At 37.4% G+C, this 18,559-nt stretch overlaps 1 protein-coding gene across 1 annotated transcript in view; it reads right to left on the bottom strand.

The window, feature by feature from the left end:
- The window catches only part of ANKIB1 (ankyrin repeat and IBR domain containing 1), a 51,983-nt gene extending 39,529 nt beyond the window's left edge, over window positions 1-12,454 (bottom strand). Inside the window, exon 1 of the mRNA XM_010001571.1 lies at window positions 12,267-12,454. Coding sequence (XP_009999873.1) covers window positions 12,267-12,454 — 188 coding nt within the window. The remainder of the gene's footprint in view (window positions 1-12,266) is intronic.
- Between the last annotated feature and the right edge of the window lie 6,105 nt (window positions 12,455-18,559).

Raw genomic sequence — 18,559 nt, 5'->3', positions numbered from 1 at the left:
CCATCTTGTCCATATTCATCTCCCTCCCTTTATTTTTTTTAAAAAACCTTACTATATTTTTCCCAGGAACTCTGCTGAAATTCTCTTCCATAATCCCAAATTATGGGGATTTAATCCCTATTTGACTGACTACATGCTGTAATTTACTAATTTTCCATTTGGGTAGAAGACATAAATGCTGAATGGATATAAATGCTCAGCCACAGCTTGAGGTAGGTCATTCACCTTAACCTTAACAGCTCAATGATGAGGTGGTTCTGCCCTAGACTGAAACTGCATGAAAGTAAAACTTTAAAGCTGTCAAATCAGTACCCCTTTTAAAACTCAACATTTCTCTCTAAAGGATTACACAATAGTTTAAAAGGCAGCTTTAGTAGTGAGTAACTATGAATATAAACTTTTTCCATCATAAAATTAAGCTCTTGGGGAAAAAAACACAATAAAAATCTTGTTTTAAGAATTTATGTATATGTATCTGCTAACCTAAAACTACAAGTGCTTACACCCTGCCTGCTTGCAGATTCTCTGCCTTTAAACAAACAGAGGCATTTTTCTGAATTAATCAAATTATGAAAAGCTCTACATTGGATTTAAATCTTTAAAAGTGTCATTTCTTTGTCTTACTATGGCTTCATAACACACAGAATATCCCTATTCAAGTAAATCTGTTGGGAAGGTAGTTTTTGAACTCCTGCAACAAGAAGTATCATTCGATTTATTTTTTTTTGAGAGAAATAATAAAAAAAAACTTCTCTAGAAGGCTATAAACTTGTCTAAGGTAATTTTTTGTCCTGCTGCCAAAGTCATCTGCTAAAAATTTGTCCTACCATCTCTAAATATGTTGAAAATGTCAATAAGACCCATATGCAAATTTTTGAGAACAATTTTGTGGTGTTCGTAAAAAACAATTATGGGTTTAGGGAAAAAATAGGTTTGTTTACTTGTTCTCCTTGCACTTAACTTGTGTGTCTCATAAATGAATATGACAAACACCAGAGCTGTCAAGGGCAATGGAAACCTCACTCAGGACACACAAATGGTCTTCAAAATGTCACAGTACTGCTCTCCTTTTCTCTCCTTAATCTCTTCCAAAAAGCCAAAGACTCAGATCTTCAGTTTAAGGGGAAGTCAAACCAATGCCAACAAGTCCAGCTGAAACCATGACTTAAAAGTTCAGAGAAGATGACTACTGCCCCAAAAGAAGTAAAATCATACATTTTAAATCCACAAATTCATTATTTGACAGGGATCAATTTTTACCAGTGTTATTTGGTGCATAAGACTTTCATAGAGCAGTGCTACAGACACTTGCAATTTGGATCACAATTTCAGAGGTATAAAAAGCTACAATTTGCCTGCAAATGTACTGATGGCGTGAAAATGCATATGCAACGCCTGTGGGAAATACCATTTAACCACATGGTAGCCAGATTTTACTCTATTTGCAGTTTCCAGATTTTTCTTCATGCTGTAGCTCTTTGCAGAATCCAAACTTGAGGTGACAAAAGTGTAAAAAAAGTGTGTGAAAAAATGACAAAAAAAGAAAGAGCTGTAACATTCACAACAATTACTCTCTATATTTGCGGAAAAGCAGAAAGAGACTCAAGATCACAAGGCTGTGAACCTGAATAAATAAACAACTGGCACATTCCCTCACCCTAGCAAACTAACATAAACACAAACTTTTCTTAAGGTTTTAATAAAGCCTTTCATGTTTGGGACATGAAACCCATCATATTTATATTCTAATTGTCTCTCTAAACAAATGATGTGCACAGTATATGTGTACATATACATATATGTGAATACTTATGTGTATATATATGTATGCATATAAAAATATACAGAAATGTATCTATGTATAGAAAAAAACAGAAAACCCAAACCTAGTGTAAAACTAAATTGTAAAGCTAGTTCGGACAGCTGGAGACTGAATCTGTTCAAGAACAGTGAAATTTACTATTTTTGAAAACAAAGCTTTTATACATACTATATAATTACACAGCAAATTGCACTGTTGCTTTAAGCAAGACAAGATATTAGAAAAAGGTGAGCTGTAGCAATAAGGTAAACTGATGTGCACAGGATCCTGTCACAACAGCTCCTCTGGCCCATGGGTTAGATAGCCCATCTAAGGCCAGACTGCTACCAAAAAGGATATAGTGCAAACTCCAGTGCAGGTATAAACCTAAAGCTCATAGCATTTTGAACATTAAGAGAAGTATGGGTAAGTCATGAGTTACAGCAACATACAGAAGAGCCAAGCCCCACTACCCAGTAATTTGAAACTCATATATGATGTATTAATTAATACAATTATTGAATTATTTAGCTTCCAACACTTTAGGTCAGTACTGACACATTACACTTTGAATAATCATGGTTATTTCACTAATTCAAAGTACTTTTTCCCCAAAATGTACTATAACAAAACAAACACAGTGCGTTAGTAAGCACTTGATGAAGTGTGTCATTACTGAAAGCTGTCTAGAAGTAGAAGCTGATTTAAATAATTCTCTGAAGAGTATTATTATTTACCTGATGTTGAAAGCCACATCTAGTAAAAGTAGTTATTGAATTTTCTATTCATTACATAGTGCTAGAAAATTCTTTATTAGTAGTTACAGTTTCTCTCTGTTCCATTTAAGATGCTTAAGCTTCTCTTACAGCCCAGGAATCTCCTGCATGCACTAAAAACCTGGGCAGGAGACAGTGACTATTTCTATTCTAATGCAAAGAATCTGCTGATGTATCATTAACCATCTATAGAAGAAAAAACACAGGCTATTATCCTGACCTTTTGTAAGCCTTAAATTAAATTGGCCCATTGCCTACGAACTAACACTATCAGAATTTCTACAAAACCCAGTAATATCCTGCTACAGTAAGGAGTGAGGTTATACCAGTGGTGCTTTGGTCTAACAGCAAAAAAACCAGAAGCTGTCAAATGATACTGTACCACTGCTACTGGAAGTCTGTGAAGAGCTAATTCTTCCTTCTGAAATGTGAAGCCTTCACTGACATTTTGAGATCCCTTACATCAAGTACTCTGTTCTGGCCTCATATTCTGCATTTTTCCTAATCAGAAATGCCTCCCATTTATTCCCACTCAAATGATGCCTACCAAGTATGGTACATCTGGGAAAACGGATTAAATCAATTTCCTAAGTACTCAAACAATTTCTGCAGATTTTCAGAGAAAAACACCAATTTGAAAACTAAGTCCAAACTGTGGCACATATGAATCACGTCTGTTACTTCAAGCAATCCAAGGTTCAAATGGAAATTTTTTACTCTGCCAACATACACTCTTCTGGGCCTATTTCACTTACAGAATTCATGTAATGTCTCATACAGAAACACCGCCCAGAATACAAGAGCTGTCTTCGCTTTCTCCTAAGCTGGCTCTAAAAAGCCTTACAATTTTTCTTTCACTATATTGCTGTCACTTCACCTATGGTTTCCCCAAACAGCTTGTTTCCAAAAGACTATTAAAGTGATTAAAAGTAGGCAGGCAGCTGGGTCTGAGTTCCAGTTCTGGACTGACTCATGTTAACATAGTAATCCATCACCTGAAGACACCAAAGAAAGGTCTTGTACAAATAAGAATCAATAAAGAACTTGCCAGTCTCTTTACTAACGAGATGCAAATAAATTGAAAGGTTTCTTCAGTTTAGTGGTTTTGTGTCAGCTAGTATGATTAAGTATGGCCTTCTGTAGTTTGATGGTAATCTTTGGCTTGGTACAACACAAAATCCAAGAGGGACCATGTGCAGGAGAGGCAAAGGGATACAATCAAATTGTGGAGCACAGATCCAAAGACAGCATACACTAAAAGCAACAAACATAAAACCTGGTTAATCCTTACATTTGCTATACTGTGGGCCAAAAAAATCATGCTTTATATATGGTTACTATGCCTGTTAAGAGGAACAGCAGTACCAAAACACAGAATTAAACCATTCCTGATGGAAGAAGGTATCAACAACATCCTTAAGTTATCATTAACCAGAAAACTATTTTAGTTATGAGTGACTTCAGCTTGGCCTTCCCTTGGAAAATTAGGAATACTCTTTCCATGATATCTTGCCACTTCCAGCTTTTAAATATTTTGAGTGAGATTTCAAAAGAAAAAGAGCTGGGTGCCAAATTAGACGTGGCTTCCACTGGAGCTGGCTGCTTATCAGCAGCTTATGTGTCTAAATATCTTCTGTAATGCAAAATCTGTCTGATTTTAATCTCTATCTCTGGCCCTTTCTTCTATACATTTCTTTACAGCTAGAGCAAATTTTCAAACTTGGGTGTCATCATTCCAACCTTCTCTCCAAATCCCTCATTTGAACACAGCTTTTTCTGATAAGAAATTCTGAAAATTCCACACAAAATTCTCTTCTCAGATAACTGTGAGACTATCATTTTTAGATTGGTTTCAAACAAATGTCAGAAGAAATAATAAGCATGAAACTATCAATGAGTGGGTTCATCTTCACAGCTTTGTATTTCTGCACAGGGACCATTATCTACGTATCAGCTAGTAAATCATCTCGCAGCGTATGACATCTAGTGTAGATATTACTTATATAGCAATAATAACAAAATGACACAGCAAATATTAACAGGCTTTGCATAATTTCTATGATTTCTACTTCTTAAAAGATATGAATGCATTACAGAGATTGTCTCATCTTCCTGTGTCCCCTTCAAGAAAAATCCTTTCAATCTGTATACTGCTTGATAGTTGATGACACTAAATTTTATTTTAAATGTCTCCATTAAGTAGTTTTATTACATTCAAATTGAAAAAAATTACAAATTAAAAAATTCAAATAATCCACAGTCTATACTTCAGCCAAAAGGAAAACGGGGTTTATATACAATGCCACTGAATATTTCAGCTGGTCCTTGCATTTATCTGTAAAAGTTAATTAGTTATTTCTAAGAAATTTGCTTCTGTTTATCAGCAACTGCAAGTCTATCAGTTATTATTCTGGTAACTACTGAGCCAACAGATCTCTCTGGTAAAGAAGCCACGTGAGCCTCTAACCTCAGAGTAAAGGTAAGCCATTTGACACAATGATTCAGAAGTGTCAGAAGATCAACTTGACAGAGCCACAAACTACCTGGTAACAAAATTGGCTGAAATACAGATTCAGTCATCCTGCTTAGCAGGGACCAAAGCTGTACTTTACAATCAAAATATAATTTTACTTTGCCTGTGGTAAAATGCTCACACGAGTTCTACTAAGGAGAGCAAACAACACAGAATAAGAAATCCTTAATCATGTACTGTATTAATACATCTCATCTCACCAGTTGCTAACAAAGTTATTTTATTCTACAGTATCTGATTTCCAAGGAAATTAAAACAAGAACAATGTGGGGAATAGATGACTTTTATTAAGAGCATTTAAATAGTCTCTAAATGTATAGGGAAGAGCATTGCAACCTAAGGTTCCTGCTTTTCTAAAGGATGCAAAAAAACGTAAGTAGGAGAAAGCAGCAATAATAACGTAGTCAACAGTGGCAACTGTAACTGCAGAGAAAGGCTGTGTTTGATCAACAAACTCTGTATGCATCAGATATATTCAACCTATTAAGGTTAAAATAATGAGAAATCAGCTAGAAAAAGGTCAGATTTAAGAGATGAAACATGGCACTGACTGACATTCAAGCTTTGCTTGTAGGTCAGACTACTGTTAAGATAAAGTCTACCCACTGTTTTTGCATTTTGTGAGGAAGTCATGAGGAGCACCAGGAAAGCTACTTTGGGAGGTCACACACCTAGCTAGTGGGAATTGCTTTTAAATGAGACTTTGAGCTTTTGGGGAAGAAAAACAAGGCAGTAAGTCAGATAAATGTTGAAGTTTTTCAATCTGACTTAGCTGTACTTTAGAAGATAGTGCCCAACTGGGTGACAGCCTTTGAGAAACCCAGCAAACACTACTGGTGCTACTGGTACTGTCTGTAGCTGCTCCTCCAAGCATTCCCATTGTTTTCTGTCTTCGGCGGTTTTCTTCAGTGATGATTCAGTCACAGTAAGTACTTGCTCAGTTTTAAAGGCTTCCTAATTTTATCATTTATCCATCCTCTTGACTGCCCTTGAGACTGGATGTGATGAAAACAAACTCATAAGAGGCTATTTTCTAGCATTCAGTCACATGCTTTGCTATTAAAGTAAGGGCATTTCAATCCACTTGGTGCTCTTGGTTTTTACAAACACTCCCACAAAGCCTGATCAGACCATGCTCTTCCTATATTACTCCCCTACCTCAGATCAAGAATTCCCTTCAATATTTCATATTCCAAAGCATTCAGTGCATGACCGAGCCTCATAAGCAAAAATCTGACAGAGTCTTACATAACCAAAATCTGAGTACTTTTCAGCAGCTGAGCGGAATGGCAACAAAACATTCTGATCAACACAAGTGCTCCTGCTCAGATGGATTCAAACCCTGCACCAATCACCCACTGTGGATCACGACAGTGAAACGTTCAAAACCAAATCACAAGCAGTATCTCCCACAAGTAGCATTCATGTCTGATATTGTAAAACTGTTAAAGTGTTCCATTTACAGCTTTGCAGGTATTTACTATTCCATTTTATATCACTAGCTATTACCTAGGCATACTGCCTATAGAGGGAGCCTAACATGAATAATTCCAATATAGTAATCCTTACGTTAATCAATAAAATTAATCTTCAGTAAAATTCCATTCTAAATATTGAATTTATGTGTAATTATTGATAATTAAAAAGAAGCTTGCTTTTTGTTGTTCAAAAGTGAATAATCGAGACAATGACATTCTAAAAACCTATTCAGAGGAAATATTAAAGACTATAATAATATTTTCAGTTATTAAAACAGGACAGAAATCTTTTGCTGTGTGAGAGAATGGGAAGATAGTTAGGTATTTTTTTATATTAAAATCAGAAATAAAAACTAATTTTAGGAAAGAAACACATGTGACTAGCTTCATAATTTTCTTCCCAAATGAGTTGTAAAACATCAAACAAATTTAGTAATTCAAAAAGTTACCAAGAAGAGCAGGAAAAATAAAAAAAAGAGAAAAAAGACTCCTCTAGGATTTCTGAACAACCTACTGAAAACGTCTATACAGTCAACACAAACCTTCTTACACTGGGACCCTGTTGTTTTTCCGAATAACTGCATGCTCTTCTCATTTGCCCTTACTAGACAAAGAGCTGCTATTAACCTTCTCGTTTTTCTTTTGCTTATATTTATACCAGAAGTACGGTCAGGAGAGCAATTTAAAAGGGAACAGCAGTTTTACTGGCAAAGCATTGAATAGATTTTCAGAAATTTGATAAAGCAAGAATGTATCTTGTAGGATATTCTTCTGAACATTTCAGCATGATTTATTTAGGTCAGTTTGGTTCTCAACATTTAAACGTTTACAGAACTTCTGCCTCAATCAAGAGAGTGCAGAGTGAAGTAGACACATTTTTATTTACAACTCCAGAAGAAATCTGAAATTCAGAGCAGCTTCAACCTTATCAGAAAATAATAAAATACAGCACCTCTCTATAGCCAGAAGATCTGCAATGAAGTTCATAGGGTTTTCTCTAATACTTCGCCTTTGCATATATTTTTGCAACACTAAAATCCCCTGACATCCTCTCAACTTGAGAGAAGCCATGTTCTGAAAAACAGTCTATACACATCTCCCTCCAATGCATCCAAAACCAATTTTTAACATCGCTGGAAAAGGGATAAAAACAAACAAAAAAAAACAAATATGGGAAGAGACAGTCCCAAATGTGCTGTGACCAATGCAATGTTCCCTCTGATGTCAACAAATATTCTTTATTATTTATCCTATAAAATACACTGGTAATCTCAATACATTCTTGGATTGCATTACAATTGCTTAGAGCAGTCCTTACTGAAACCTCTTAAACAGCAATAAAATCAAGATAATTATAAAGATAGGATAATATAAGATAAGGGTATAGCATTAATCTACTAGAAATTCCAAGAACTGTGTATTTTTTTAACACATAAGGACATTTCAGCCTAAGGTAAACCACCACTACTTCAGTCTTCTGTGATTCTACTGCAGTGGAAAATACTTTCCAACTTATAGCAATGAATCAAGAAACACTTCCTATAGTAACTGTAAAACTGTCTTTTTCCTGTTCTAGAAAAAAATCACTTTCACCAAGCTCTTCTGTCACCCCATAGCCCCATGTTTCTATCACCTCCTGCTCTGCCAACTTTCTCTCCTGAACTCAGGTCCAGAAGCAACTGTTACAGACAATCCACTTTTGGCTTGAGTACTCAAAGTGCCCAGACATACCAGCACGAAGTACAATGAGGAAAATTTGTCATTGATCCAAAAATCTTCCCAGCAAAAGCTACAACACTGGAAGTCATGCCAAAACATGCATTCTGAAATGACAGTATATTTAAGATGGTTCTTTTCCTTTCTATTACAAGTAGTATCTTTGTGATTTCCAGCAACTCCATCTCAGACACTCTCTTGTAGTATTTCAAGAGCTCAGCAACAGCCAGACCCTAGTGTGTAACTTTCCACGTTGATAGCAATTCTTTTGAACTGAACCATCAGAAGGTCTCAAATGTACCTTAGACAAAAAAAAAGCCTGGAGACATTGGAGGTACTTGATCATCTGAAGACTGCATTTTCTAAAGTAAACAGTAATATAATTGCTTAAGGATTTCTTTGTTTTGGGACCCCCTCTTCACCATGGGCTGCAGGGGAGACTCTGCTCTGGTGCCTTGAGCACCTACTCTGCCCTCCTTCTTCTCTGGCCTTGGTGTCTGCAGGGCTGCCTTTCTGACATATTTTCCACTACTCTCTTACAGCTACTGTGCAGTGTCTTTTACCCTTTCTTAGACACCACTGAGGTGCCAGTAGCCTCACTGATAGACTCTGATTCGGCCAGTGGTAGGGCTGTTTTGGAGCGTGTGCAGCATGGGGTGGCTCCTGATCAGGTAGCTCCTGATTTCTCCTCACAGAAGCCACCCCCGAAGCTCCCTGCTACCAAATCTGTGCCATGGAAACCCAAAACATCCCATTCTGTAGACCTCTCCTGGCAGGTGTTACAGCTGGGACATGGAGCGGTCGGCTCTCCTGTAACAGTGCTGGAGCATGAGCTGGGATCCCCCCTGCTGCCCTACCTCTGGACTCCCCAGGATGAGCCCTCCACCACACAACCTCACCCAACCTCCAACTATATAACTCTACTAACTGGACGGAGAAAATGAGACAGCTGCCAGTTATGGGGAACTGCTGAGAGCTATGCAGTAACTTCTGGCAACTTCAAGAAGTGCTTCAAAATGTCTTGTTCGTGCTAAGTAGCTGCCACCAGCAATTTTTAGTCTTTAAACATCAAACGCTCTGTTAAAACAAACTGATTCATTAGGTAAATATTATTTAGACCTGCAGACCAAACAAAAGTTACACATTAACTGAATGCCTAACTATTTTCCATTTTTTATATCAAAATTTCTAATATGATACTAATTAAAAATTATTATAGAAATAATACTAGTATTTTAACACACTCTTGTTGACTCTTTAAAAAGAAATTAACAGCAAATATTCCTGGTTATAGCAATGAGTATGAGGCTACAGCTTGGCTATATACTAAATCCAGTTTCTGGGTTGTAAGTGCTAGATGAAAGGCACAGCAGCGAGATGACTCAGACACCTGCTGTAAAACAACTGTGCACTCCAAAATTGTTGAGAAAGTTTTGTTGGCTTAAGTTTCTGCCAGCAGACTTCATGCTGGATTACACTCCAGGTCAGGAGTTTTGCTTCATGACCTTTTCACCTCTTTGCAGTTTCTTATTTCTTCACTTCTGAAATGGCTGTACCAGGACGTCCCCAACTCACTTTCATTGCAAACTAAGTGCCTGTGCATCTACTGTGTCTTTGAACAATCACTACCAGCCATACATCTGGTAACAGGGAGTTTGTCCCTTTACCCCAGCATTAGGTAACACCATTACCAAATAGGTTATTTCTGAACATCTCAGCATATCTCTCTCAATGTATTCTGTTATGCAAAAGGTGTACTGACAACTGCATTGCACTAGTCTATTTTGAGAAAATTTCACACAGTGAATTGTAAAACACGTCAGTTCACATCCACCTACAATAATACAAATACCAGCCTATAAAGACAATTTGAATGATATGGTATACATATAAGTAACATCTAGAGTTTGAACTACAAGTTAGTGTAGCTACAGATTCCCAAATATTTAAAATGTTTAATGAAGAGATAAATATAAAATATTGTAGTATTTTAGACATCCCATAACTATAAATCTCTCTCAGTATACAATAAAAGCTTATTTCTAGCTACTGTATTAATCAGTAAATTGCAGCATTCATTTTAATATGAAATTTATTTAATCTCTGCCATATACAAGACTTTCTGTATTAAAACCAGGAGGCTTAACTGGAAATAACTTGTGTCCTTTCTACTACCAACTCTGCAAACAGGTATACCTTAAGCCTATATTTATTCATTTTCTATTTTGTTTAGATAAAAAGGCTACATTGTTGTGAAGTATGCCTTAGACAGGAGTTAGGAACAAAGGCCTCAAAAATACAGCAGAGAAGTAGATAGGAAGAAACCTCAGCAAATTACTCCCAGCAAAAGCAGCAATTGTGACAGTCTGAGTTTTTAGAAGCACCTTCACTATGTTTATTGGCAAAAAAACCCCAACACAACACGTATTGCAAACTTTGAACTCCAACTAGAAAAAAGAATTATTCTTTCAATCATTTGTTTACAGTGTGTGCAAAATAAAACTGAGTTGCCCTGTGAGACTTAAGGTTCTAAAGGTCTCATGTAGCTAGTAGTAAAAAGTCAGTACTAAATTACTGTTTTTCAACACAAAATAATTATCTGAGACCTCATCATAATGGTGCAATATGATTTTACTAATGGACTGCTCAGAAGTCAGTAATTATTACTCTTTTTCTTTCCATATGTGCAAACAATTTCATATGTCCTTGTTTCAATGAGGCTATACTTCCTTAAGAGGTATTTTTGAGAGAAAAAAAATGAAAATCTTAGAGAAAAAAAATCACACAGAAAATGTAAAAGAAAACCGGATGTTATTTTAAATTAAGTTTAGCTAAATTTTTCCTAAAATTCAAGAACTAGGAATCGGGAAAAGTCTGGGATGTTAAGAAAAAAAACAGATTCAGTGATTAAATGAAAACATGTTTTAAAAATAGAAATACAGAATACCTGGGGAAGAAGAGAAAAATATTCATCAAAATTCAAGGTAAATGAGGAATTAGGGTTTTTTGAAGTCTGAAATATGGCTATGTGAATCTAAAACACTGAGGAAAAATGTATGCTGGGAGGCCAGATACCTAGCAATGATGGAGTACAACTAGTAAAAGAAAGACAAATCAAACCTTATGAATACCACAGGCCCATCAGTAAATATAAAACACAAAAATTAAGAGTACTAACAATAAAACAGTTCAATATATATTTCTCTTCTGTTTCCTAAAATAAAGATGAGGATATTTAAGAAGTTCTCTCTAACTTACTACCTACTGAAGAAGAGGTCTAGCAATGTCTACTGAGTACCAGCTTCATGAAATACTAGACCAGAACAGCATGTACCTGCAATGTCTGGACATGGATAAGATGTTAATCTTTAACTGATCTTAGCACACTGGCAGAAGTACAGAAGAACAAGTAGCTCACAAATGGATTGTCATACATGTTGATTGCAACAATAATAAACTTAACTCATTATCAGGATATTAATGTTAAGTATTATTATCCAAAATGAAAACGAAAAGCTCCCTGAATAGCACAATATATGGTTATTCTTGTGTTATCTGAAATGACACACAATCAAATATGGTATCCATTAGGTATGGCTTAACAAACAGATTATTTTAAGGCAGGAAAACACATTAAGAACAGTGTATCAGCCACTACTTCCACAGAACCATGGTACAGGGATTCTTCAGAAAGAAAGCTTAAACTGTCCCAGACTGATAGTACAAGGAAGAAACAAAAATACTAAAAATAAAATTAAAAACTGTTACATCAATCTGTGATTATAGACTAATTCTCTTGTTTTCTATTACTACTTGAACATGTTACAAATTCTGTGTCTGCCACACACACATAGGTATGCACATATGTGTGCAAACACATAAGGTATTTATTATCTAGCTGACACACTTGCATTTCTTAGGTCAGTTATTCACACCTAAGCAAAATTTCAAATCACACTTACCCCAGTATACGATTCATTCCATGTCTAGCAGCATAATGCAGTGGAGTATTGTGCTGGTATGTTTCTCCGTAAGAAGTATTTGGGTCAAGAGTTTCTTTTAGTTGAGGGTTGCTCTCATAGATTTGGCAGGCCAAGTTTTCATCTCCATTAATAAGAGCTTTGCGGAATTTGGTGGTTGTATTTCCCATGTTGTTATCCTAGCTACCAATGGCACCTTTTCCTTTCCCCTTCATCCACTTGTTGTACGGTTCTGTAACATACTTCAGAGCCTAAAAAAAGAAAGAATATTTCAGTTATTCTTAAAACACACTTTTCTAGATTAATTCAGCCAGAAATACAGCACTGCAAGCAAGTATGTGCAGAAGTACATAGGGCCTGTAAAATCTATGCAGAAATTGCTGAAGTCTTTCAAGGTATATACACACAAATTCCAAAATCTTCACAGATAATTTCCCTGACAAGTTGTGCCATCTCCCTGTGTAAGTATCTTCACCACTATACTCTTTGAACATATAGGCTAAAAAAAAAAAAAAAAAGGCCAATATCCACCTGTATTAGAAGATAGGGATGAACACTGAATTTCCATGAATGAGAAGTGAATTAGAAATGACAAGTTATTTCAAAACACAGCAGAACCAAGGCAACATTCTTAAACAAGGAAGTAAAATTCTAGCATGCTAGAAAGCAAACATCACTTTAACTTATACTTAAAGAAGATCATGTAAAAATGTGCTTGAAGCACCTGTGCTTGTGTAGGTGGGTGTAAACAACACCCTTCCGTGATAGCAAGATGAATGCACATGAACACAGCAGTTACCATGGCCCCATCTTAACAGTTCTTCAAAGCAAACTCTTTCAAACACCTAACCCAACTTCTAAAACTACACTTACGATGAACAGTAATTGGTCCACAAAATGCCAGGCATTACACTGGTACCTCACAAGCTCTTCAAAGTACTTTCCAGCTACTGTGATCACCAGCCTCTCACCTTTATCTGATGGAGAGGACCAGCAGATTGAGTTGCATAAAGGCAATGCAGACAGATCATCTCTGCTCATCAGATGGGACAACAGAAGTTTATCAGGTCGTGCAGTCAAAATGAGCACACACTGGTTTATGTCAGAGCATCAGATAGGGGGACTCAGCAGCAGGCTGCAGCTGGCAATACAGTGAACCTTCTAGGAGGTCTCTTTTGTGCATGAGTCATCCCAACCAGACCGCTCCATGCCAGACCTACCACCACACAAAGCACAAACTGGGATCCAAATATGCCAGGCACAGCAGGTTAGGAAATTGAGATTTATTATGTTGGGCACATACAATCAGGCAGGGCACGAGCTCCTTTGTTGCTCAGTACCTTATATTCAACTTGCTGGTAGTACCTCAAAACTTGTATTTCTACATTGGTTTTCCAGCACAGTTACTGGTGCCCAGACAGCCTTACAGGCAGAAGGAAAAGAGGAATCTGAGGGGTCTAGAGCTGCAGAAAATCAAAGGGAATGAGAACGTGGATGCAACTCATGTGAAAAGGATTTAGGGAAACCTGGGGAAGAGCTGCAATGGCATATTTTTGTTTCCCCCGAGTTGTCCTTTCACAAGCTGCTTTCAAGCTACTGTGGTGAACCTGTGTTACATTCCATACCAGTGTTCTAAGAGCTTTGCTCAGATCCCATTCTGCACAAGATCCTAACAGCAGGAGTCCTGCACTGTCTCCTCTCTGCACTTCCTCTGAAAGGTCATTTCATGCAGGGGAGGGAGAAGACTGCTGTCATTCTATTTTCACCAGTGCTGTCAGGACCGTTAGAGAAGAGCAGTGGCCTTGGTGGCCTCCATTTTCACCTCCTTTTCCTACAAAACCTTAGTGAGGCAACCCTTATTTTGGAGTTGTGTTCTACCTTTTGATGTCATTGTGTGAGGTAACAATGACACTGCTGAAACAGCTGACTCAACATGCTAAACATGTTGCCCATGTTCTCCTCTGTGACCAGTTATCTAACAAGGAACTGCATTGAGCAGCTGCAAGTTTCTCATAATAACAAGACAATCACAGAATCACAGAATGGTTTGGGTTGGAAGGGACCTTAGAGATCATCTAGTTCCAATCCCGCTGTATGGACAGGGATGCCTCCCACCAGACCAAGTTGCTCCAAGCCCCATCCAACCTGGCCTTGAACACTTCCAGGGAAGAGGCATCTAAAAGCAAATGCACACCTTTCATATGTTTAGGTACATTCACAAAACAAAGCCCAGATTCTACAATCACACTCAGGATTCTGTGGCACTTTGTACCTTTCCATCATCTCTGTACTTTAAAATATAAACATGTAGATACTGTGCATATTTAATATTTATATTCTTCAAGAAAGCCACTGCATGTTCACATTACTGTATCACAGGTCTCAGTGCTGTAGATGTTTTCAAATGCAGAAACAGTTGCATTCTCCCCCTCTACACTGCTCTTGTGAGACCCCACCTGGAGTACTGGTGTCCAGTTCTGGAGTCATCAACACAAGAGAGACAGGGACCTATTGGAGTGAGACCAGAGAAGGGCCACAAAAGTGATCCAAGGCACCTCTCCTACAAAGTCAGCCTGAAAGAGTTGGGGCTGTTCAGTCTGAAGAGGAGAAGGCTACGGGGGAACCTTACAGCAGCCTTCCGGCATCTGAAGGGGCCTGCAGGAAAGCTGGGGAGGAACTTTTTACCAGGGTGTGTAGTGATAGAACAAGGGGCAATGGCCTTAAACTAGAGCAGGGTAGATTCAGATTGGTTATCAGGAAGAAGTTCTTTACAATGAGGGTAGTAAAGCACTGAAATAGGTTGCCCAGGGAGGTGCTGGAAGCCCCATCCCTGGAAGCGTTCAACGCCAGGCTTGATGAGGCTCTGAGCAACCTGACCTAGTCAAAAATGTCCCTGCAGACTCTGGGGGGTGCTGGACTAGGTGACTTTTATAGGTCTCTTCCAACTCCACGCATTCTATGATTCTATCATTCTACTCTAAATACTGGACAGTTTCAGACTTCAATAAAAGAATGTATAAAACCAAGGAGAACTACGCTCTTTTCAATCAATCAGCAGTTCATATTACCTTCAATAGCTGGGACCTCAAAAGTAACTTGAATGAATGATTTTCAGCAGTCTGTAAGGAGATCAGTTTATGGTAATAGATTATCTGTTAATCCCTATGCACCACCAATAGCTCTCAATAATACAAACTAAGTTAGGCAAAAACAAGTGCTTGAAAGATACCACTTTCCTAGAATCCTGACAAAAATCAATAATGAAGATCCCACTAGTGCCCATAACATGAAGAAAAGCACAAAGCCTTCTTCCATCATTTGAAATTATAAGGTAAGAGCCCCGATTGCCATGCACTTGTTTCTGGAAATTAGCACATGGAGAGCTTTCATCAGCTGCAGAACCTGCTGCCCCCTGCCCCAAACGGGAACATTAAACAAACCTGAGTCAGGATGAGAAAGGGTGTTGAGAGTATAAAGAGATGAGATGGTATTGTCAGGAAGTCAGAGAGGAGGCTGGAGCAGTAGGGCTGATAGTGTTGAGATACTGTAGAGAACATTTGAATGGATTTAGGGAGGAGTCTGGAAATGCACGGGATAACTGAGGTCCTGTGCAGGGTGTCTCCACAGAACTAAAAAACTCAAATTACTGCAGTGCAGAAATGGCAAAAAAATGTAAATTTCATTAATTCTATTGCACACCAAACAAACCTCACTTATTTTTGAAGGAGATGGTAGCATAGTCTTCAATAACTAATAATCTAAAAGATGTAGGCATGGTGCTTGAGCTATTATGTACATTATCACAACATCTGGGAATTTCAGGAATATGCAGCATGTATTGCATAAGTCACTGAACAAAACAGTGACATCTGCTTCCATAAAAGAAGCTTACAGCCTGAGTGCACAATATAGGGTTATATATGACACAGGCATAACATGGAAAGGTGAATGAAATAGAGTAAAATACTCATCTGTAAAACAGGAGAAATCTTCAAATGAAAAGGAAAATTTAAAGGATTATGAAACAGTGCAATTATGCGGCTTTGAACACAAGTGAAACTCCCCACAAAACTGAGAATCAGCACAGAAGTACTGAAAATTTTGCAAATGGCTAATTTAACTATAATCATCACATTATCACAGTAAAATGAAAGATGACGGAAGGAGAATGAGTCTATGAAATCCCTTCAGGTGAACGTGAACATCTTATATTTGATGTGACAGCAAGAAATCAGCCTCTGGAAAAATGCAAGGAGGTAAGTGACAGCATCAAAACTAACCCAGAAAACAATTCCCAACTTAAAATACATGATATGATAAACTGTATCAATGCCTTTCACCCTCATACACTATCCATGAGGTCTTCCATCTTTAACACTATGACAGGCATTAGCTTTTACAGTTTGGAAATTTGGTGGGCCACACTACAGTTTTCTTTTCTGAATTAGCCATTAAACATGCCAGCAGAAATACAGAAAGACAGGTCCAGAAGAAACCAAGATGTGACAGCTGTGGCCTCTCGCAAGCTGCCATGGCTCATGAGTGCACTGCTGTAAAATATTCAGTATCTGTCTGTTTGCAGTGTTCAGTTCATCTTTCAGCTAACAGACCAGCTATATCTGCCAACAAAGAAGCCTCTACTTCAATCGAAGAGGAAAGAGTACAAAATACAAGCTGATAAAACAAACTTTTGCATCTGAAAATGGCTGAAAGGGGCCCAGTCTGCCTTCTTTTTGTGTTGTTTCTTTTCCCATTAAAAGCTTCCAACCTGTTATGTGTTCTCAGAGGACAGTAAATTGACAAGGCCAATGCTGGAACCAAACAGTGATTCCAAGAAAGGAAACTTGACTAGCTCTTTCAACCTCCCTTTTCATGTTTTTGAAAGTAAAGGGCATGTCATACATGTACTTCCTCCTGAAATGAGGGAAATGAGGGAAACAAGTGGCAGGGAAAGGGCCTGGAAGATCCCGCCAGCCCACAACATCAAAGACATGGACAGTTGCTGTGGGCTGAATACAGGGATTGCTAAAGCCATTCCAGTATTTCCCAGGCTCTCATGAGTAGTGTGCAGTGTCAATGTTGCAGCATTTAAAATGTGTAGGCTATTTTTTAATGTACAATATTACAAAAATCATCATAGCAGAACAAAAAATGACAATATGAAAATGACAATTTTCAAGTATTTTATCTTAATAAAATGCAACTTCAATAGAATTTTACAGGTCAAAACCAAGTTATTTGTTTGGTAGGCAGAACTATTCACTAAATTTTCAAGTTCTGTGATAATGGAAGGGCTATATCATAGGCTTTGCCATAAGCTCCTAACATTTACCATAACCACAAATACCAAAGAATACAGGAAAAACTAAATACATGTTCACTAATTGCATCCTGTATTTCAGAATTCCAAATATCAACCATCTCATTCAAAATTGCAAACTGTATTTACTACTCTACTATTGCCAAATCAAAGTTCCAGCTTAAAATAAAAAAAAAAACCAAAACAACAAACAAAATACTCGTTAAACAACCCACCTAAAGTCTAAGGAAAGATTCTTATAAACTCAGTAAGGGGCATCACATTTCTCTGCTTTGGCAATGAACAGTAAAACTTCTATGAGCTTACTAGCTACACTGCTAAAAGCAACACTGATATAATAGCTCTGCAAATGTTTAACCAAGAAACAGCCACTCTTACAGGAGCTTGAAGACTGAGTACAAGATTAAAAAGGGTGGATACAGAAAGACATGGGCAGAGCAAGGTAACAATGAGACCTTGAGAGCGTTGAACCAGCTGCCCAATTACTATTGATTTTTCCATGAGCATCATCATAGAAGGGAGTTGGATGAAAGACAATTGTAATAGCTTAACGGGATTTTAGGAGGAGCTCCTCCTTTGAATACTGCCATGGTGCTTGCCAGAAGTGTATAATGAATTCTAAAATATTGTATAAGTGGGATCAGAAAAGTATTTTTGAAACATCCTACTTCTAATACTGGTTTAGGAACCACACACTGAACACGTAAGTCTTTCATGAGATGACACATCTGTCTCAATTTACATTTGAATTGCTTTAATATTGAAGCAGAATTTATCACTGAATGTAGCCATAGCACGTGATCATACCACAGCCTTTCTGTATCTTGGGGGATAAAGAAAGGGAAATCTATCAAAATAGGAATGCTGCTTAGGAAATCTATCAAAATCAGTAAAAAGATACTCAGGTTTAACAAAAAAAATCTTGCACAAAAAAAATAATCTATTATCCATATAA

This window comes from Chaetura pelagica, unplaced genomic scaffold, assembly GCF_000747805.2.
Source record: "Chaetura pelagica isolate M959 unplaced genomic scaffold, ChaPel_1.0 scaffold127, whole genome shotgun sequence".
Taxonomy (NCBI): Eukaryota; Metazoa; Chordata; class Aves; order Apodiformes; family Apodidae; genus Chaetura; species Chaetura pelagica.
Note: the sequence above shows the minus strand (reverse complement) of the source record. Positions and strands in the feature narration are given on the sequence as shown.